General features: G+C 40.8%; 1 protein-coding gene across 2 annotated transcripts in view; it reads left to right on the top strand.

Annotated features, from left to right (window-relative positions):
- NKAIN3 (sodium/potassium transporting ATPase interacting 3) overlaps nucleotides 1-23322 on the top strand; it is a 610689-nt gene extending 587367 nt beyond the window's left edge. The window contains exons 6-7 of one of the 2 annotated variants that reach the window (XM_013046102.2): nucleotides 9588-9657; nucleotides 18998-23322. In XM_013046102.2, coding sequence (XP_012901556.1) covers nucleotides 9588-9657; nucleotides 18998-19007 — 80 coding nt within the window. In that variant the 3' untranslated portion in view covers nucleotides 19008-23322. The remainder of the gene's footprint in view (nucleotides 1-9587; nucleotides 9658-18997) is intronic. The other variant, XM_045075743.1, reaches the window with a different exon arrangement.
- Nucleotides 23323-23334: the final 12 nt, after the last annotated feature.

The raw sequence follows: 23334 nt of genomic DNA, 5'->3' as shown, positions 1-23334 counted from the left end.
AGCGCAGTTGGTTAAGAACCTGACTCTGAATTTTGGCCCAGCTCATGATCTCAGGGTAGTGAGATCACCCCACATTGGGCTCCATGGAGCCTATGGAGCCTGCTCAAGGTTCTCTTTCTCCCTCTCCCTCTGCCCCTCCCTCTCTAAAAATATTTTTTAGAGTTAAAAAAATTAAATTAAATTAGGGGCACCTGGGTGGCTCAGTGGGTTTAAAGCTTCCACCTTCAGCTCAGGTCATGATCCCAGGGTCCTGGGATTGAGCCCCGCATTGGGCTCTCTGCTTAGCAGGAAACCTGCTTCCTCCTCCTCTCTCTCTGTCTGCCTCTCTGCCTGCTTGTGATCTCTGTCTGTCAAATAAATAAATAAGTAATCTTTAAAAATGTTTAAATTAAATTTAAAATACCTCAATAAGCTTTAATTAAGTTGAAATTTTAAATTGTTCCAGTTCCTTTTGGAACTTGTACCTCCATTCCACTTGATCCATAGAATTGTGTCCTAATATAATGTTTAACCTTAAATTTTTTCTTATCCCATCATACATCTCTGCAATGAAAAATTGTTCATAAATTGAAATCGTATTTTCAAGAAATGTTATTTTTCATGAATAAAAATTCTTAGTTTGTATAGCCCCATTATCAGTTTTAATTCTTAAATTAGGAAATTTCATGGTTTGTTCTTATTTCAGATTGTTTTATCTTTCTTATCTGTCTTATTTCAGATTGTTCTTATTTCAGATTGTCTTAACTAATCTTGAGTTGAGTCTTTCCTTTTTCATATATCTTTTAGGATCAGCATTTTGGTTAAACTACTGAAAGTTTTACTGGGATTGCTTTGAATCCATTGATTAACTGAGCCACAAATCAAATTATATCTTTATAGCATTGAGTTTCACAATCCACGAATGTTTTCTATTCTTCCAATTGTTTAAGACCCTTTTAATTTCTTTCAGTATGTTTTGTGTAAAGGACTTGCAGATTTTTTGGATTTATTCCTATAAATAAAAATTTAAGGGGTGCCTGGGTGGCTCAGATGGTTAAAGCCTTTGTCTTCGGCTCAGGTCATGATCCCAAGGTTCTGGGATCGAGCCCCAAGCATCAGAGAGCCTGCTTCCCTTCCCCTCTCTCTGCCTGCCTCTCTGCCTACTTGTGATCTCTTTCAGTCAAATAAATAAATAAAATCTTTAAAAAAAAAAAACTTTTTTAAAAGATTTTATTTATTTATTTGACAGAAAGAGAGAAAAAACTTTTTTAAAAAATTTTATTTATTTATTTGACAGAAAGAGAGAGAGATCACAAGTAGGCAGAGAGGCAGGCAGGCAAAGAGAGGGGGAAGCAGGCTCACTGCTGAGCAGAGAGCTCGATGCGGGGCTCGATCCCAGGACCCTGAGATCATGACCCGAGCCAAAGACAGAGGCCTAACCCACTGTGTCACCCAGACGCCCCTTTAAAAAATTTTTTAAGTTTTTCCTGTGACCAGGTTTTAAGTGTTAGTTTGTGTTTGGATGGGGTTATACTTACAGTTATTGGCTACCAACATGATTGAGCAACATAAAACAATTCATCAATATGTGTAATACGTTTCCATTTCCTCAGTCAAGTCGATAAACAATAATTGCAATTATAACTGTATCCAAAGAAAACTTAAACATAAAATGAAACATTTAGTGGAAGAGTACTTCTTAATGAAAGGGGAGTGTTTCTTTTTTTCGACTGGTCCATGTACTCATGGGTGAATATTAGTTATTGCTAGGATGAAAGAGCCTACCTCAAACAATTTCAGTATGTGGTACTAGTGTTGTATATATAGAAATTTTGCACACAGAAAAAATATAGGAATGGAAAGACTTTGGTTATAGTGAAATCATTCAATTATTTTAGTTCCTTGCTTTTGAGGAATTTTGCCGATAGTTTTGAGGTCCTAGCTTTTACCAGGCACTGTTCTAGGTACTGAGTATATAGCAAGGAACAAAATCAGACAAGATCAGACAAAAATACTTATTTCATAAAGCTTAAATTGTAGTCAGGGTGTCAGAAAATGCGTAAGATTTTTTAAAGGAAAATAAATAATACAGCATGGCAAATAGCGATAAGCACACAAGAGAAAAGAAAGCAGGGGAGAAGGAAGGACAGGGGGGAGGAGTGAAATTATAGGGAGAGTGGCTGAAGATATATGTGAAAAAGTACACAGTGATCTAGTACCAAAACATATTTTCAAGGTACTAAAATTTATTACAAAATTGGTTTTGAAAGCAAAAAAAAAAACCACAAAACAAAAAAAAAAAAAAAAAAAAAAAGGAGCCACCTACCTGGTCATGAGTAGCTATTATTTTATCATCATGTGAAATTGAAACAGCTGTGTTGTTTAGTGACCTGGAGGATGATAGTAGGGCACCAACATAAGATTCCAGATGGCTGAGATTAATACCTTTCATGGTAAAGTGGAAAGAAGACAGTTGTGGAGGAGGCTGGAGAAACTAAGAACCAGAACGGCATCAGGTACTTTCTCAGGACACATACATTGGAATTTGGGCAATTTGAACAAGCACCTGAAACTGCACCCCATTTGCAAAGTCTGTCCATCTGGGCATGCATTCCCCAGCTGAAGACTACTGGTCTCTTAATGCTTCCCCTCCCCTCTCCCTAGGACAAGGAGAGGCTGGATATTCTGGACAGACCTGGGGTTCCTCCCAGACTCTCCAGAATCTCCCAGTGACCGCTCCCAGTGTTTTCCAGACCAAACTGCCGGTAATGGCAATGACAGTGATATCGGGTCTCCATGTCTGAGACAGAGGGGGACAAGACAGAAATGAGAAGAGCCCATTTCGCATGGCTGTTACCAGGAAAGAAGAGGTAAAAATGTTGAAACACTCTGATCTGGACAGCCCAACCTCTAGGACTGAGGACTCTGCTCTCCTGGCCCGGAGCTAACTTATCCTTGAACATCACAATGGGTGGAGGTGCTTCCCTTTTTGAGTTACACGCACTTTCTGAAAGGTGGGAGCCATTTTAAACTCCCTGCACCATGAAGAGAACAACAAGCAATAGCCATTAAGGTTGCATTTAGGTGTCTTGTGTCTGCCTGAAGGGCTCTTCGGGTTCCTAACGCCATTTGGAACAGGCAGCACAAGAGCCCCGGCCACCCTCTCTGGGCACCCACAGTGTTTCAGGGCACTGGCCAGTCACTGTGCCCACCACACACCCATCATGGCGCCAGGCACAGCCAGACCACAGCCTGCAATTTGGCCCAGCACAGCATGCCCTCTGAAGACTCCGGTTCTGCAGACAGCAGATGACAGCAGATCAGTGATGCTGCAAAGTAGCTCATTCCCTAGTAGCGCAGGCAGAGTTTAGTTGCCAGCTACCTCCGAAATCACTGGTCTTTCCTAAAAGCCCTCATTATCTGCAGGGTGCTGCAGAATCCTATCTGTGTGAACTCAGTTGGTGGCAAAGCCTCTACCTCGGCTTTTCTCTTATGAATTCATATCACAGAACAAGTAAATCACAAGGCAACAGTCCCAATATTTGAGTTCTTGATGCCCTGAGCAATGCCTCCTTCAGACTTCCTGGCAACTAGTACAATCAGTGTGTATTAGAACTGTCTCCTATCCAAATAGCAGGAACAATGATAGACCAGGAAGCAATTCGGAATAGATATGTTGATTGGGTCTCATCTTCCTGAGTCTTTACACTGCTCTGAGTTAAAGGTAATGTTCCAGGGCCTCGGTGTTTCTTAATTCAGTGACATGCAACACGCAGCTTAAGTTGGATCAGAAGCAAAACACCTATATTCCAGTAATTATTTGGTGACTATAGTTAAACCTGGGGCATACATGATAGCTTGTGCTCTCACTGGAAATGGCACTGCTTCAGGTCCATGTTTAAACAGACGTGTTTGCTGCTTCAGGTGTACACAATCAATCGGGTTTGCAATGTCTGAGTGAGGAACCGAGTCAGTAGCCCTGAGTTGCATATTGGAGACTTCATTTATGACAGAAAGTTTCCTGTAGTCAAATAGAAAAGTTGCAATTGGTTGTGTATCTTTCACAAGGGGAAAACAACCCCCACACTGTACAGTGAGCTGTTGCTTTAAATCTAGAGGAGATTTGTAATTCCTTCAGGTCAGGGAGAATCCTCATCAGGGATATGGAATGCCTAAAGTAACCACAAAGATATTTGGTTACAAGTAATATGATTTCTTCCAAGAAGTTGCTTGGCTGTGCTGTTGGAAGTTGGCACAGGAAATACATTCGAAAGGACGGCAAACAATGAGGTTTCCTGGCTGCCGGCTGTCCCTGTGGGATCTTTTATAGTAACACCTCAGTTTCCGAGAATGGGTAAAGAGAACAAGGCTTTGCTTTTCTGGACAGCTGAGGCCAACTATTCGAGACTTTAATACAAAGTATACAGAGTGTACAGAATTCAACTTCATTGTCCTTCAGGTCTCCCAGCAAACTATTCCCCCACACCCACTCCCGCGTCCTTCTGCCCGAGATCCCCATATGCTGTTCTCACTGTAATAATTAGATTTCGTGGGAGTTTCCTTTGCATTCCTCTTCTTCCAGTACCTCTGAAAACTTGTCTCTGCCTTTTTTGTTCCTTCTCATGTTTTGTTGAAATGTATCTTAGTTCTACTGGAAAAATTCCTTAACTCAGTATCTTCTTACATCTTTCTCATGAAAATGAATTTTAGAATGCATAGTAGCTTTACTTTCTTAATCATATAATATAATTCCCTTATGGAAAACTTAAAGGCAAAAAAGTCTTGCCTATTGACTTGTTTTCAAGTCTTTTGTTAAGTTATCTTTTAAAAAAAAATTCATTTTTTAAAAGCATTTGACATCATTAGGGAAAAAAGAAAGCTTTCAGAATCAGCACACTCACCCTCCATTTAGGCTCCAATTTACTGCTTTACTTGAACAATCTTCCCATTCTGGTAAATGGCAAGAGTTGGTATACATATAAAAAAATAATTTTTATACAGGAGCATCATCATCTCATGGCTTGTAGGTTTCTGTTGCCAAAAAAACCACGTTGCCTTCCATCCATAAAGAATTCTTGATATTTTCAGTTTCTTAAGTATCTACCTTTTTTTTTAAATTACCTACTTTTCAGGGACGCGTGGGTGGCTCAGTGGGTTAAGCCTCTGCCTTCGGCTCAGGTCTCAGGGTCCTAGGACTGAGCCCCGCATCAGGCTCTCTGCTCAGCAGGGACCCTGCTTTCCCTTCTCTCTCTCTCCCCACCTGCCCGTCTGCCTACTTGTGATCTCTATCAAATAAATAAATAAATAAATAAAATTACCTACTTTTCAATAATTTTTCCTTAATAGTTACCGTTTTGGAGATTTTGTCTAGTTCTAGAAGCTTGATGTTTTAAATTTTACCAATGTGCGCTATTTAATTTTAAAGATTTGAAAATTTTACCTCACACTAGAATTCTGATATGTGAAGAAAGTGTAGCTCATTTATCGTGCCACCCACTGGGATGACCATGTGTCCTTGTTGGGTTAAGATGGTCCCTGTTTACACAGGTTGTCCTGGCATCCTGTCTAGTTTAGGTTTTGTCCTAGATTTTTTGGTTTTCAAATGAAATATTACCATTAATAATTGTATTAGGGTAATTTAGGTTGGGTAAGCTGATAGCACACCAAGCTCAAATTCTCCTCAAGATGTGTGAGAAGCAAGTGCAATGAGTAGAATTCTCCTTTTAGCACATGGTTAAATATGTAAGAAAACCAACGCCACCACCCCCATCCCGTCTTCTCCCCAAGTCTTTAAGGATACAGTGGAACTAGGACCTTTCTTTCAAGGAGAGCAAGTAGGTCAATCAATGATTAAAAGTAGGTGTTTGGACAGGAGTAGCAGAGACAGCTAACTCCTTTCAGTGCCAGGCAGAGGTGCACCAGCTCATAGCTGCAAAGTGGGGTTAGTAGAGGGCTCTCAGAACTGTAACTGCCTCCCAATGAAGCTGCAATGTTTTACTGACAAAAATAGAAACTCTCGTTTTCAAAATGTATATGTATATATAAATGTATATATAATACCTATAATATATAGTATATACCTAATTTTATATCATACATTACATATAAGTGTTTACATACACACAGTAGCATAAATAAACTATAGTATTTTTTTCTTCATTCAGATTTTATGAATAATGCTGTTATAAACATTTATGTACAAATTTTTGCAAGGACATAATGTTTCCATTTCTCTTGGGTCTGTACCTAGGAGTGGAACTACTGGGTCATATGGTAACTCTGTTTAACCATTTTAGGAACGATTTCCAAAGTGCCTGCACCATTTTACATTCCCTCCAGCTATGTTTGAGGGTGCTAATTTCTCTACATCCTCACTAACATTTGTTATTATCTGATTTTGATTTGCATTTACCTGAAAACATTTTGGTAATGAGCTTGATGTTGAAAACAAACAAAGAACTTGAGCATAGTGGAATACATTATCTGTCTTTGCTTCTTTTCATCCATCAGAGTTAGGAACATTTGAGCCTTTAAAGAAATATTTTGAAAATCAGTCTAATTTTCCTCCAATAGTTGTGAGCATTGTTAGAAATGAAACTTCTACATTTTAGTTGCATTGCATTCAAGGTCAGTTGAAAATTTAAATTGAATCATTCAACAGATGAAGCACCCCCAAATCATCCTTTGCACCTTTTAGTAAATGGCAGTAATTGAGAATTTTATAAAAAGGAGAATATTGAAATTAATGCAGACCGAAGAGAACCAGGCAAATTAAATAATGAGAACTCAGATGTTAAGCAAGATTTAATTTTTCAATTTTATAATTTCCTCTTGAAATATCTCGACTTGAGAAAAGACTTTTTTGATAGAGCTCCTGTTTTTAATTGGACGAATTTATATTCTGCACCAAAATGAAAACAAGCTGATTTATGAGAAGGCCTAAAAATGTTGCAGCATTTATATTTGATTTTTAAAAATCATAAAGAGATAACAATTTATTTTGTTGTCTTATACAAATCTTGGCAAAGATACACTAAATGAAGGTTAAAAATAACAGTACCTGGGAGAGTATTTGGACTAAATAACATTACACATATCCACTCTTAGCAAATTTGCTTGGAGATTACCAGCGCCTTAATGGAGAGTATTTCCATAGTTAAAAATATTATTATTTACATAGTTCATTAAGATATCAACAATTTCGAGGCACCTGGGTAGCTCAGTGGGTTAAGCCTCCACCTTCAGCTCAGGTCATGATCCCAGAGTCCTGGGATCGAGCCCCGCATCAGGCTCTCTACTCAGCAGGGAGCCTGCCTCCCTCCCCTCTCTGCCTATTTGTGATCTCTGTCTATCAAATAAATAAATAAAATCTTTAAAAGATATCAACAATTTCATCTTTACTAACCATAAACATTTTTTGAATAAGATTATAAATTAATCTATAAAAATAATAAAACCATGTTGAAAAATATGTATTGCAGGAATATTCTGCTGATCTGGTATATTAGAGATAGAGATGGCAAAGGAGCAGATTCATATAGTCCATGAATTTATACCAAAAATGATTCTGTTCATGTTACATTTTAATGTTCAAATGATCAATATAAAAAAGTTTTCTTTTTGTTTGGCTTTAAAGCATACAGATATCAGGGTGCCTGGGTGGTTCAGTCAGTTAAGCATCCGATTCTTGGCTTCTGCTCAGGTCATGATCTCGGGGTCCTGGTCTCAAGCCCTGCACTGGGCTCTGTGCTCAAAAGGGAATCTGGTTGAGATTCTCTCCCTCTTCTTCTGCTCCTCCCCCTGCTCCCTCTCTCTCTCTCAAAAATAAATAAATAAGTCTTTGAAAAAACTGTAAAGTATACAGATATATGCTATCTTTATTATTATAAAAGATTTTACTTTGAATATGATTTTTCAATTGAATGATTTTATTCACAAATGTATATATTTATAATTTTGTTTACTTACAAAACCCTCTTTAACTTTGGAAAGTGCCTTGTAATCACATGCTCATTCAACTTTTTTTTTAATTTTTTATTTTTTATAAATATATATTTTTATCCCCAGGGGTACAGGTCTGTGAATCGCCAGGTTTACATACTTCACAGCACTCACCAAAGCACATACCCTCCCCAGTGTCCATAACCCCACCCCCTTCTCCCAACTCCCCTCCCCCCAGCAACCCTCAGTTTGTTTTGTGAGATTAAGAGTCACTTATGGTTTGTCTCCCTCCCGATCCCATCTTGTTTCATTAATTGGTGTGATTTTCCTTCTAATTTCCCACCCATTGGTCAGCAAGTTGGAGTCGATGTTTGATTAGATATCTGATCTGATAAAAATTTTATCCAATCCAACCACTTAAATGGTCCCTAAGCACTGCTTATTCTCTCTGGGAAGATCTTTTCAGTGTCACAGACTGACTCCTCTTCCACTGTTTCTTTCCCTAACATAGTGTCCAGGTAACTTATGTGACCTGGTAGGAAAAGGATGGGCTTCAGGTTCCTCTAGTCTCCAAGGGGATTGCCTGGAAATGGTTCTTGCCACCTGGTTGTTGTGTACCCTACGGGACTCCAAAGTTCATGTCTACACAGTGATCTGGTGAAGCTTTGATTGACCCATCTTATCTCAGCTTCTTCAATTGAGGTAAAAGGATACAGCAGGCCAGGTATTGATCAACTACACCCAGATTAAGTCAAGGCTTCAGTAGAACTTCTGGTAACCTCAGACAGGAGCTCCTCAAGGCCAACACAGTCATCCCTCTCTAAATCACAGGTCACTGACATGCCTGTCTTGAGCTAAGGATATGACACAATATTACATACCTAAACACATGCTCCCTCATGGAGAGTTCAGTGTCCCTCTATGCCTACATATATGTTCATGTTATAGTGCCATAATATAACCAAAGTTTGATGTAAAGTAACCAATACTTTTAATGGATTACCCTCCCCCAAAAGAACAAAAGATGTAAACTAAGATTAGCCATGGACATTGTGATTGGAAAAGAAAGACAGAAGCTGTGATCAAAACGAAAAGAAATTAGAATGAATGTCATCAGCATAGTGGTTCTATACAGACTGTGAGACCAGTACCGTGCAACCAGAGAAGAGATGAAAACTTCTTTGCAAAAGATGCCTATTTGTCAAGGATGGCTTGAGGACAAAAGGCATGGACATAGATTGTGTGACTTCTCAAAGGTCTTTCTAATGATGTCATAAATATTCTTAAGTACAAAAAGTGGATTCTGGCAACAAGACGAGAAGGTATATCTTCTGATATATAGGGGGAAAGGGCATATCCGTATGCCCAAACACATTATTTAAAATCTAATGTTATTTAATGTTACTTCATTTTTCACTAAAGTCAATAACAACTTTGATTTTGTAGTCCATAAGAGCCCAAGTTCTTAATGTGTTTCTTAAAAGTTCCCTGGTTTTTGACCATTGCTAATATTTTTAGCAGTCTTTTATATTGAGTACACGTTTTTCCATTTGTGGTAGACAGATTTTTTTGTTGATATTATTTTCCCGTGTTCTATTTTAAACACCTAGTATTATCTGTGTTTTTATATACACATTTATTCACATGGGGCTATGTTATATTTTCAGTTGATTTCATAGGCGGACTTGATGCACACTCCTACTACCAGGATCATGTTGAGTTAAAGCCTGTTAACCTGTAAGTAAAGGTGTGATGAGATGGAAAATATTAATCCTTCTAACTTGGTCAAAACTAACCAAACCTGAAATAATTTGGACCTGCTACTACTAATCATTGGTTTAATTTTCCACTCATATTTAAACCACACCTTTTACATGTAACCCAACATCATCATTATTATTATTCATTACAAGAATAATTTGAAATAGGTAACATGGTTTATGTTTCTAAAATGGTATTTTTGTTGACTTTTTTCTTGTCAGAGGTTGATTGCCAAATTGGAAAAAAAAAATGATAATGTAGTCTGTGAGAAGAGAAACTAAATATGTAAGTTGGGGGCTACATTACAGAGGGAAAAGAGGGAGAAAGATTAGGTTAGGCTCCATGTGTGTCATGTCAGGGCCGTTCTGGACAGCCCTGAGACTTGGTTCTCCCACCTGTAAGATGATTTCATAGGCAGAAGAGGGAGGATGGATTCAATGGGATGACATAAGTACAGCGTAGGTAAAATTGCCTATGGCTGTGCCTCATTCTCAAATATTTGACTAACTCTTCCCAGAGGACATGAAAGCAAGTCAACAGCTGCAACAAAAACACCTTAACCTGAACAGATGTCAGTTGAGTTTAAGGAAAGAGCTGTGGTCACCTGATTGGTAAAATACCAGAAAGCAAGAAAATAGATACAGTGACTCCATTCCTAGAAAACTTTAAGTAACAAATAGCTGCTGAAAATAACATCTATCCTGTGCTAAGCATTCAGCATGGATTGTCTCTCTTAACCCTCATGGGAATACTGTATTAATGAATAGTCCCACTGCATTAAAAACAAAACAGAGGTGCGTAGAGATTAGACAAATTTCCCAAAGCCGCACTAGTAGTCAGGGGTAGAGCTGGGATCTCTTCTGATTGATAAGCTAAGACCACCCCTGATGCTGTGGACTTGTTCAGATGACCTTCCTGTTCTTTTCAGCCCAATGGTCTACAATTCCGTGGTGATAAAGAAAATGATGTAAAACAGGTTCTTCTGTGAGAAACACACAAGGAAGTCTTCATCTGCCACCTCTTTGCCATCATGATTCCTGCCCACCTCTGCAGCCCCACCTCCACCCCTCACCCCCATCCTGGAGAAGCCTGCGCTGGCTCCTCTAGCCTCTCCAGCTTGAATTAGTTTTATTCTGGCAGAATGATCTAAAGGAAACATAGCTCACAAGCTACACAAATCAGCACTGTGCCTGTCACATGATAGATGTTTAAATAAATGTTGGTTTCTTAAAGCAAATCCAATTTGGAAAATCATTCACCTAATATAACACTCTGGAACTAAGCAGTCACCACCTCATTACTCATGCTACTGAGTGCTCGTAAATGATGTGCTCCAAAAGTTGATATTTGTGGATCTGGGGAACTTGGCAGAGATTGTGACAATAATAACGATGATGAGTGCGTTAGAAGTGAGGAAAGAAGGGAAACAACGCCTAGTAGTGGCTAGGAGAATCTAATGTGCATTTGTTATTTAATAAAGAAGGTGATGAATGAGACCTTTCATCTCCACTGTGAAAAAAAAAATAACCCAGCAGAGGAAATTGCAATATGAAAAATGCAGGTCAGATGTAAGAAACATCTTTCTATTAAGGAAGGTTATTAAAATTGCAATTGATTAATGTTGCTAATAGAATCTCCTTTTTTGAATGGCATGTGTATCCATGTAGCTGACAGTGTTTTCTGGCATGGCCCAGGGGCAAGTGACTGCCGTCTGTGCTCCCTCCACTCTGTCCTTTCTCTGTGAACCAAGAGTACATGAACTGTACCCATGAGACTACCTGAAAGGCTTTGATCAACTCTACTGCCTCCTCAAAGGGTTTTCTCAACTACCCTGTTCTCTGACGAACTCTCAGACCTTTTTAGCTGAATGCAGCATCAACTACAGGCTGCAGAAAGCGATAGAACAAGTTCCTGCTTTGACAGATTATGCGTATTACTGTCAGATGAATATGGAAAGCCTTTCAACCATGAAGAGAGTAGGAATCTGAAAGATCAAACTAAACCTAAATTAAAATCCTTGCGCATGAAACAATTGAAGAGGTCAGTACTGTGCTCCCCGCTGGTATGCAAATAGTGCTGTTTATCCAGTTGGCATCAGTCAGCCTGCTTGCTTTCTTCTAATAAGGCCATTATCGGATTCTGTAGTGCCCAGCTCAGTGATGTCATATCACCACCCAGCAACAGGTTGGAGAAAAAACCAGGCTTCTGTATGACTTGTCAGACAGGGAAGGGAATGTTGGTGTTTTACTTTCATTAAGTCCCTTTAATCTCCATAGAGTGCAAAGCCAGGTTTTATGAGGAAGCCACTTTAGTAATGGAATCGTGAAAATCCTGAGCACACTCCCAAGTCCACATATGTGGAAGGCTAGCTTTTGAATCTCAAGGGTAGTTACAAGCAGACAGTCCATTGCCGATTTATATAGGAAGCGTTCGTTCTCATGTTTGATTGTGTCTTTGCTCCTAATCATAAATTCCCCATTTGTGTTCCCACAGTCACATCGTGGGTGAATGTGTGTGTTGGGGGTGATGAGATAGGAGAAGGCATTTTACATATGGAGTTACACTTGCAGGGGCGGGAGATGGACTAGGGGTTGATACCTGAGCTAACTTAGGAAAGATGATAAGGAGTTAATCGAAAGCAGAAATAATGGGTGTCCCCTGCATGGAGGCGAATTTGCTTGGCCATTCTACAGAGGGTGAAGCTGAAATTCATGATTATCCAATCTAGAGTTTGTCCTAGGGGTCACAGAACCTGAGCAAGCCTAGCAGGAAGCAGATGTTTAAGCAGAGCAGGAACCTTGATGGCTCCTGCCTGGGATGGCGCCGGAGCCTCAGCAGCCATGGCTCCACCATTTAACAACATCACTCTTCATACCTAAAGCTGTGGAGATGCCAGCCATAAAAAAGAGTGAGATTTTCCCATTTGCAACCACATGGATGGACCTAGAGGGTGTAATGCTAAGTGAAATAAGTGAGACAGAGAAAGACAAATACCATATGCTCTGATTCATATGTGGAATTTAAGGAAAAGCAAATGAACGAAGAAAAAAAAGACCAAAAAGAAAAAAAAAAAAAGACTCAAATACAGAGAACAAACTGATGGTTATCAGAGGGGAGGTGGGGGGAGGGATGGGTGAAATCGACAAAGGGAAGACGAACACTTGTGATAAGCACTGAGAAATGTATGGAATTGTTGAATCACTATAGTGTAAACCTGAAACCAATGTAACATTAGATGTTAATTGTACTTGAATTTTTAAAAAAAAAAAATGTGTATAGGTAAACAAGATTCCCACTATCTCTACCTCTCCCCAGCGAAACCACAGCCAAGGGACCAGGCTTGGCAGAATCAGTGGGGAAAGAAGATCCTGTGAGTTTGACTCTAGTCTGGCATGGGGAAGAGACACGAGAGGTGTAGAATAAGAGGAAGGCCTTGGGTGTCCCCACACCATCCCCAAACACACACTATGAGGGGATAGGGCAGGGCCCATCAGCCTTACACTGGTGAAATACCACACACACACACACACACACACACACACACAAAATAAAGGGGCATCTGGCTGGCTCCATCAAGTGTCTGCTTTCTGCTCAGGTCATGATCCCAGGATCCTGGGTTCCAGCCCTACATCACTGTCCCCGTTAGTAGCGAGCTTGCTTCTCCCTCTCCCTCTGCACCCCCGACGTGTGCTCTCTGTCAAATACATAAATAGAATCTAAAAATATATATATATATTGAAAGTGCAAAGATGCTATAGAAATGATTTCAGTGGATGTTGTCTGGGTCTGGCTTTGGGATATGCGACCCACCAGTCAGGGACAACCTGTGTTGGAGTCCATCTCCTGGCACAGCCATCTGTGAGGGCGTTGTAACTCTCAAATAAGATCCTGGGTCTCTGCCAGGGCCTCCTCCATCCCTGCCACCACACGCCGACACCACCTTTCATGAGGGGAAACAGCAAGCGTGGCTCTTGTCATTGGAGCCGTGAAACACATGGTCAGGGGTGGCTTTGAACAGAACACCTACCAAGCCGCTGATTATGGAGGCTGTAGTAATACCAAGGGGAGAGGGCTAATAAAAGCAGATTTACTTTTCAGAAAGAAAAATCACTTTGGCAAAAAAAAAAAAAAAAAAAAAAAAAAAAAAAAAAAAAAAAAAAACAAAAGAAAAAAACATGCAACTATGAAAGAGACATGGAACGTCCTAGTGAGCAGCTAAATTAAAGTGTGTCAAAATCAAGATGGTTAGCAACTGGGTAGTGGGAAAATCACACTCTATGTGGCAGTAATTCTTCAGATAGAAATAATTAGACCAAGGTACTTCATCAAAAAAAAAAAAAAGCAGCAGTGGAATTCCAGAGCTGGTTCTTTTTTTTTTTTTTTAATATATTTATTTATTTGACAGAGAGAGGGATCACAAGTAGGCAAAGAGGCAGGCAGAGAGAGGGAGAAAGCAGGCTCCCCGCTGGGCAGTCCCTGAGATCATGACCTGAGCTGAAGGCAGAGGCTTAACCCATTGAGGCACCCAGGTGCCCTCAAAAACTGTGTTCTACAATAGAGATAGAGAGATTGGATGACGTTAGACATTTCTATGAAGAAGATGCCCCACGACTGCCGTTGAGAGAGACTTTATAGAAAAACTTATTCCCCCACGTTCAGCCAATCTGTTTCTAAGGTTTCCAAATGAGAACTTGACTTTTCTCTCGCATCTACACTTGTCTGATTGCCTTGGCTGGAGACTCATTTTTCTTCACAAAAATTGTCACCTGCTAGGTGGCTGCTGCTGATTGAGTGTCGGCTCTTGCAACGCAATACGAGGACAGATGAGGCTAATTCCCATTTTAGGCGGGTTCTACCATCAGCGCTCACTTGCACCTTCCTTCACTGCCTGGTCTCTCTCTGCCTCTAATGGTCCAAGGCCAGAGGAAATTGGCCTCTATTGACTGGCTGCTGGACAGAGTGGAGACGGTCACACCCACTTGCTCTTCCCTGAGAAAAACTCCTTCATATCAGTGTCCCTGTAAGTTGGTGCCAGACCACTTTGCACTCACAGCACCTCGATTAAGAACCGTGGAAGAGAACCAAACAGAGGTGCACGTGTGCAGATGCATAGGAAATGGGGAGGTCAGAACAATGTGCTTTCAAACATTCATTTAAAAACCAGGAACCGTCAGGGAAAGCTGGGTGGCTCAGGGGGCTAAGCCTCCAGCCCTGATTTCATCTCAGGTCATGATCTCAGGGTCATGAGATCTAGCTCCGAGTGGAGCCCCACAGAGCCTACTTAAGATTCTCTCTCTCTCTCTCCCTCTGCTCCTCTCCCACCCTCCCCAAACCCCCACTCCCCACCCCCACTGCAAGCAAGATCTCGCTAAATAAATAAATAAATAAGCCAGTAACCATGGAGGAACCTGGAGTCTACGACCTGCATTCTCTCCGTCACCCCTCTTTCTCGATCAAGCCCCTAAAGATTAATAAAATGATAACTCTCTGTCCTTATCCTGTTTTCATTTGCCCTTAATTGTCTTTCACACTTCCACATTTCTCTATCTATTCTTTCTGTCCCCTGTGGCACACAGCGCAAGGTGTCTGTAATCTGCTCGAACGGAGGGCTGTCCGCCCTTCCCATTGCTGAGTGTAGTGTCGGCGTTGGAGGATAGCTGCCTTCCATTGCTAAGTGTAGCGGAGTTCTGCTGCCTAAGGACTTCCATCAGTCCCTGGAAACGGGGGGCACTGACAACAGGCATTAACTTTCCCCCCCAGAGCCTCAGGAATGGAGAGCGCAACAACCTGTAACACACCCAGCCCCTTCTTGGTTGTCCCAGAGAAGAGCCAGGCTTCCCTGCGCGCCTGCCTTACTTAACTCCAAGGGCTGTGCTTTGGGCTTCGTGCTCCTCCTCTCTTCTGAGCACTTTCCCTCTGTCACTGATCTTAATAACTCTGTGATCCATCCTAGGAAATGACTAATTCATTTTAGAAGCTACGTAAGAACATATTCTAATGTGTGGCCATCCGACAATGTAGTGGTGAAACGGCCATGTCTATATGGCTCAGACTCGTCACTAGGCTAGTCCGTTCGCGCACCACTGTTCTCGCCAGGAAGGACTGATGCCACCAACAGCGCAGCCAGCAACACGCAAATAGGGTCTGCCATGACCGTGACCGATGGTCAGTCATCTGCCCCGTGCCTCACTGGGGTCACTGAGAACTTCTTATTTGACATGTGGCCTGACTCACTGCCCCCAGACCCTTGTGGAACCTGGTTCTCACATTGCCTTGTAAAGCATGTGAAGCCTTTTCCAAAATGAGAAAACTCGCATCTGCGTGGCGCCCTCCAGGGAAACTGTCAATTCCCGTCTTTCCGAGAACTCTCGGGAACCTTCTCAGAACTTGTCATAGATATTAACAGCAAGAAAATAGATTTACCCAGTGATAAGGAGACATGGAGCACTCTCCCCCTCCCCCATTAATCGACCTAAGAAAAATAACTTCATTTTGCCTGTTTCCAAAAGAAAATATCCTCTGACTTTAAAATTAAATGCAATGAACATAAACCAGATTTTATGTTGGAAACATATTTTGTTTGATTTTATATTCACAGCAAGAAATACTTATAATCCCACATTATGACAGGTTCTGGGAAGAAACAAGACATAGGAAAGAAAATAGAGTACACAGATATCTTACACACACACACACCCCAGAAGTAATATAGAGATACTTAGAAAAGCAATAGAAAAAAGATAATGACAGGCCTCTCAGAAGACACACTTTGAAATAACATCACTATGTTATTATTCAGTTTTATTCTGACTTAAGGGTAGGTACCCTCAGGTAACTACTAACATACCTATGAACTTCTGAAGAAAAAAAATAGAGATATGATCTTGTGGTTCCCAAAACTCAAACTGTTCTACCCAGATTCATTAATCAATCATAGCCCCATTAAAAGAGTGACGACTAGATATTATATGTCTCCAGATGTGACACAATGAGAAGACACAACACCACATATGAAGTATCTTGCCACAAGGTCAAGCTTGATCTTGGACTGAACGTGTAGAAAAAAGAAGAATAGAACAAGTTCAATCTCACCACAAAAGATCAACGTGATGGGTAAACCTAGAAGTTCCCCCAGACTCCCATTAGTACTACCACTAATGAAAGAACCTCCCCTTATGTTCTTATCCTCATTCTAGAAGAGATTCACTTGTAAGATGGATGGATGAGCTTTAAGACCTTGAATCTCCTTCCTAACTAAGACACTGTATAAAACAATAAAAATTCTGCCATTATAATCTCATCTCTTTATCTTTCTGTTTCAATCCCTGCTAAATTACAATGGGGTAGGGGCACCTAGGTGGCTTAGTCAGTTAAGCATCTGCCTTTGGCTCAGGTCATGATCTCAGGGTCCTGGGATCAAGACCCAAATCAGACTCCTTGCTCAGTAGGGAGTCTGTTTCTCCCTTTCCCTCTCCCTCTGTCATCCCCCTCCTTGTGCTCTTTGACTCTCTCTCTCTGTCACATAAATAAATAAAATAAAATAAATTACAATGAGGGAAAATGGTAGACATGTGAGCTATAAGTCTTCCAGAACATAGGAAATAGAGGAGCAGAGACAATGTGATAGGGAGAAGGGGACAGAACTCAAGAACTCCAACTCTTTTTTTTTTTTTTAAAGATTTTGTTTATTGGACAGAGGTCACAAGTAGGCAGAGAGGCAGGCAGAGAGAGAGGGGGAAGCAGGCTCCCCATTGAGCAGAGAGCCTGATGTGGGGTCAACCCCAGGACCCTGGGATCACGACCTGAGCCAAAGGCAAAGGCTTTAACCCATTGAGCCACCCAGATGCCCCAAGAACTCTAACTCTTGAGGCCTGCAGGAGGGAACAAAACTTACATGGAGGAGAGTGGTTACCAAAAAGTAAAACTGGAAAGTTGGAGGGTTTTTTTCAGCTATTTCAAATGATGACCCAAAAGGTCTACTCTGGGCTATAGGAAGAGTCATTGAACTGAGTTAACAGAAGAGACTTGCTAGGATGGGGCTATAAAATAAATGCGAAACACAGCCTCTACCAGCAGGATACTTATAATGTTGTCCCAGAAAGGAAACTTACATAACTGAGTGAAACAATCAGAGCCAAATTAAATGTGAAATTGAACACCATTAGCTCCACAGGGGGTACAGCAGACAAGGTAGGAGTTGCGGCCAGCAGGGGGAGAAAGCAGTATGGCTGACAAGGGAGTACAAGTCTGCTGGGGACAAGAAACATCAACCGAACCCTATGGATGAATAGGATTTGGAGCCCCTAAGACTTTTTTCACGAGAGAAACAGAGAGAGCAAAAGTATTCAACAAATACTAAGTGCCAGCGATGCGGTGGACAGTGCACTGGGGTTGATATTGTGGGAAGATGTGTAAGCCCGAACCACCACTTCCAAAGGCTCGCTCCCTAGTCAGAATCGATAGACAAGACTAACTAGATGGGAGTGTGTATTCCAGAGAAACAGAACCAATAGTGTGTGCGTGTGTGTGTGTGTGTGTAGAGAGAGAGATTTTAGAGATTTTAAGAATTTGGCTCATGGGATAATGGGGCCAGGCAAATCCAACAAGTGTAGGGGCAGACTGGACACCCAGGGAATGGTTGATGTTACAGTCTTGAGTCCAAAGGCAGTCCAGAGGCAGAATTCCTTCTTCCTGAGGTCACCTCAGTCTTTGTTTTTCTGTCCTTTTAAGGGACTGAATAAGACCTACCCACGACAAGGAGGATAATCTGCTTTATTTAAAGTCTGCTGATTTAAATGTGAATTTCATCTTAAAAAAAAATACCTTCACAGCCACCTTAGGTTGGTGTTTGACCAAGTATCTGGGTGCCCTGGCTTACCCAAGCTGATACATAGAATTAACCATCACAGGATGGGATGTACGTAGGGACATAGATCAGCGTATGAAAGCCAGATAAAGATGATTCTTGAGCTGTCAACCAAGAGGATGCTGTAGGCTAAGGATGTACCTAGCAGTTTAGAGACATGCTACTACTCTGTCATCTTTACCCCAAGGCAACCAAAGGCCATACTTTTGCATCGGTCCTCCGTCCCCTCTCTCCCAGGAAGGCAATCCTATATTACAATTTTTATAGCTGATTGCACACCTAATCTGAAGACTGGGGTTTTTTGGCTTTCTTATTGCTACAATTATATACACAGACCGCATGGGCAACACCCAGAAGCTACTTTGCCTTTTGAGAAGCCTGGATGACTAGAAAGGAAATTCAGCTTTCAATTTTGAAGTTCCTTAAAGCGATCCATGTTTTCTGTTTTAGGTCGAAATAAGTAATGACACTGACTCTGAAACACGGCTGCTGAACTTTGAGGAATTCAGGCACCACTGAGAGCACCTCTCCGCATTGACACATCTCACCTCCTCCCAGAGGATGGACTGCACCTCCCTCCTTCCCCGCGAGTCACCGAGTTCTTTGGTCACAGCCTATGTGTTATTAGCATTGTGCGCTAGAGGTGTAGGTGATCGGGTGGGTATTTTTTAAGTCATTTTCTTCTTACATGAATACTTGTAAATTATTTAAAAATTGTTTTTTCATTTTTTTAACAATATTTAATGTGAGGCATGCAAAATGAAAAAACAAATTCATGAAAGCCTTCTACAGTCTATTCTAAAAGAAATACTGGTTCTTGTATTGAGGTGTCCAGTCAATGTTGCTGAGGACCGCAGTTACCCTATGCCTGATGGACTCTGCATTAACAGATATTACGGGGGGCTATTCACCATGAACTTAGAGCTGTGACAGCTGGTGAATGGGTGCAAACAGGGGATCTGGGTTTCAGACTGACCATGGGGCATTTTCTTGACACCACACGACAAAACATGAAGTCCTCCTTCGTTCTCAACTTTCCAGAATGCAGAATAACATCACACTGTCTAAATTTCCAGATTCGTGCACGTTATCCTGTTCTTCCTGTGTTCTGGAAATTACATCATGGGTGTATAGAAGAGTAACATGATTAGCAGACATCTTTCTACTTTTGGAGGGTACATGGGTATCTCTGGCGTTCGTATTTTCTATTCTTTATCCCAGTTCTGACACTGGTGTCCAGCCAAAACATACAGCTTCTAGGCTTGGGAGACAGAAATCACAACCATAAATCTGCAATCAGGAATGTTGCTGTTAAGATAACCAAAAGGAGCTTTAAAATGGTGTGGAATCTCTATAAAGGCTTCTTAAAAAGATACTTACATTTGTTCAACATAATTTTTGATCATAATTTTCCATAGAAAAAAAGAACTGCTTTGAAAGCACATCACAGTTTTTCCTTTTGTACTTTCAATTATTATTTCCCATATCAAAATAAATTTTGCTCACTTTGTACAGCAACCAACATAAGGTCACCCATAGATCATAAAATTGTGTACGTGTGCACTCCTTCCATCCAAAAGTTGTTAACTTAGCCCATACATCTCTAAGAAGGCAATCTATAAAACATCTAAAATCACATGAAAATTTTTGTATGTGTATAGAGGTTCTTGTTTTCTTTTGGGAGTCTATATATTGTATGAGACTCTGTTAAGAATCAGAACCAATACAAAAGTCTACCCTGGTTCCTCCCAGTTCACGACTACCACTGTGGCATTCTAAAGGCTCCTTTTAGTCACTAGAGTTTGGATTATGCCCCTTCAGTCAGGAGAATCACTCTGAATCCCATCATTTTTCATTCTACTGAATAAACCCAACTCCAAAATGAAGAGGAATTCATCTGAAGGGACCTCAGAAATGATCAAATCCAAGCCGCTATTGCATGGTTGAGGGATCTGAAGCCTAGGGGATTTGGTGGCCTGGTCCAGAATCCTGCCTGTATACAGAGGGGCAAGAGCTATGGCCAAAGGAAGGGGAACTGGAAGGCAAACAGTAAGTTTGGGTCCAGGCCCCCCACTCTGGCCTTGGACAGTGCTGGACGTCTTGGCCTTGGAATTTTCCTCATCTGTAAGATTGAACTATAATTGCTACCTCCCAAGGATGAAGTGAGAATCAGATGAAATGTAAAAAGTGTCCTGGAAACTCTGACACCTCATATTTGAAAGAGACAGTTAGTATTGTAATATCAAAACAAGTGGGGCCTGAGTTCTTGCCATACAACCACGTGCAATGAAAGGCCCATGAAAACACCAAACTCTTCGACGTTTTCTGAGAAGTAGCTTGAAAATATTGCCAAATTTGAACAACTGGAAACACCGAAGACTAAAAATTGCATTTCCTAATTAAAAATAACTTCTATATTTTGAGATTAATCCATATGATTTTTATGGGTAAAGCTAATAGGATATCAAGAATGTAGAAAGTAAGACAGGAGAATAAAAGTAATATGTCAGTATTTTAAACTGTCATTTCATTGTCCCCCCCACACACATGCACAAATAAAACATAATTAACATTTCACAAATTAGCACCATACTAACTTTTGTTGCTGTTCTAACTTCGTGTAAGTGTGTACATACTGGTAAGGTGCCCTGGAGAGTCCTACACCCTGTGTCACTGCAGGTGACAGATTGGAGGAGGAAATCCTTACACTAGTGATTTTTTTTCTATGGATTTTCAATATCGGTGACTACTTAATATGGTATCCCAGCAATTTGTAATGACAGTTCTAAAGTTCCAGAGAATTCACCTCTCATCAGAGACAAGTTCAATCGATCCCCTCTCCTCCCTCTTTTGCTTCTCCCTACCTCTCCTCTCCTGGCTGCTCCTTCGAGGTTCTGCTTCCCTACGACAAAGGAATGAAAAGAAGTGCTGAGCTTTGCATTAATGCTCAGCGGTCATCCTTGATCTGGGTCTTTCCATTGCAGGGCTGTCACGGTCGCTGCTCCTTGGGAGGGAATGCCTCCAGTTCTTGCAATTCTTGCCTTTTGTTTTAGGGAATCCATCCAGCACTGAGCATTCTGTGGGGCTTTCAATAGACATGTTCACTATGTCTCTATTTGTGCCAGATCTTGGCTTCTCCATATGCAGTGTGTGTGTGAGCAGAGTAAGGGAAAATGGATGTTCTCTGAGCCTGCAGTCATTTGCCTGAATCTCAGTATCCTGAGAGACGGTGCAGCTCTGGGTTCAAGAGTCCTCCTCAGAGGCGGTCCTGGTAAAGCTGAGGCTACAATGTCCACTGCCCCATGAGCCCCCTGTGCTAACTGGAATGCAGAAGGGGAAAGTTAAAACCAATGTATTTTTTTTTCATCTTTGCATCACTTTGGTATCATGGCTTATAAAACCTTGGTGAATCCTGCCCCATCTTCTATCTTGTGTCAACAACGGCTTATCCTTTCTTAAGTGTCTTCTGCTGGCATTGTGTGGAGCCACAGGCAATTGGGAGTCTACCTTCTATTTCCTTCCTCTTCCACTCATACTTCATGACTGCCAGAGTTGAGCAGGGTAGTCACAAGGCGTGGAAGGCTGTTCCAGAATTCTCAGGAGACAGAACACATCTTTGGGTGTAGAACAGTCTACATCAGAGAAATCTCAAACATCTCTTTGGAAAAGCTCTAACACCACCACCTCCCCACCCCCACCTATCTTAAGAGTTTCTCATGCCATATAACATAAGGGTATGTGTCCCTGAGCAAAACATGTTCACACCATCCAAAAACTGAAAGGCTTTTGACTTACTTGTTTTGAAGATAACTTGACATGTTGCCCCAGCAATATATTGACTTCTTTCTTTTTTTCCTTCAGAAAAATAAGCACCGCTCTTTCCTATAGACCTAACTAAGGAAGGTAGCCAGCTTTAAGAGGCCAAGATCTAATAAAATATAGCAAGGCTGCCATTTGTCTCGTTTGATGAATGAGGCACTCATGATTGGGAGGAATTTGTGTTCACTAGAACCAGCTAAAATGTTTGTTGCAAAGCTGAGGAAAACCACCATGATGCTGCTAAATCGAAAAGCAAATAAAAACCAAAATTGCTCTTTTCAGTCCTTGCAAATTAGGAAGGAATCTTGCCAAAAATAAACATCTTCATTTCAGACCTAATTTAAAAATGTATGCTATCCCAAAATGTGGGCTCACTATGGAGTGAATATTCTGGCTTATCATTTCTAAGTAACTTGAGTATGTAACTAGGAAAACTTCTACAGTTCATGAGAATCCAAACCTTCTAACTTGACATTTTAGCTCAAGGTAGTAACTGCTTTCAAGGAATAACTGAATTAAGTAGGAAAAAATACAAATAATTGATCTTTGTAAACTTAAAACCTTGAATGTCTGTATTTGTTGCGTCCTTCCCATTTAAGAGTAATCTGTAACCTTTTCTGGATAGGTTTGTGAAAGTGTCTGTGAGCCCCATTCAAATATTCGTGAAAAACGGGCCCACAACCCAAGGATGTTATGTCCAAAAGCAGAACTGAAAAAAGAAATCATTGCTCATACAACTGCATAGTATGCAATGAAGAAAGGGGCAGAGATATTTTAATTGTGGGAAGATGTATTTACTAATAAAGAATTCTCCAAAAAACAAAATTCTCAAAAAATTTAAAATTTATAGATAGTTTCCCTCTTTTCATCCTAAAGAAGCTTAATTTCTTTATTGAGGGCTAAAGGGGAAAAAACATTTGTAGAAAATGGATAAACTTTCTTTCTTTCTTTTTTTTTTTTTTGTTTGT

The sequence above is a fragment of the Mustela putorius genome, unplaced genomic scaffold (genome assembly GCF_011764305.1).
Source record: "Mustela putorius furo isolate JIRA1106 unplaced genomic scaffold, ASM1176430v1.1 tig00000151_pilon_pilon_pilon, whole genome shotgun sequence".
Classification (NCBI taxonomy): Eukaryota; Metazoa; Chordata; class Mammalia; order Carnivora; family Mustelidae; genus Mustela; species Mustela putorius.
The sequence above is the reverse complement of the archived record's forward strand: the minus strand, read 5'-3'. Positions and strand labels throughout refer to the sequence as shown.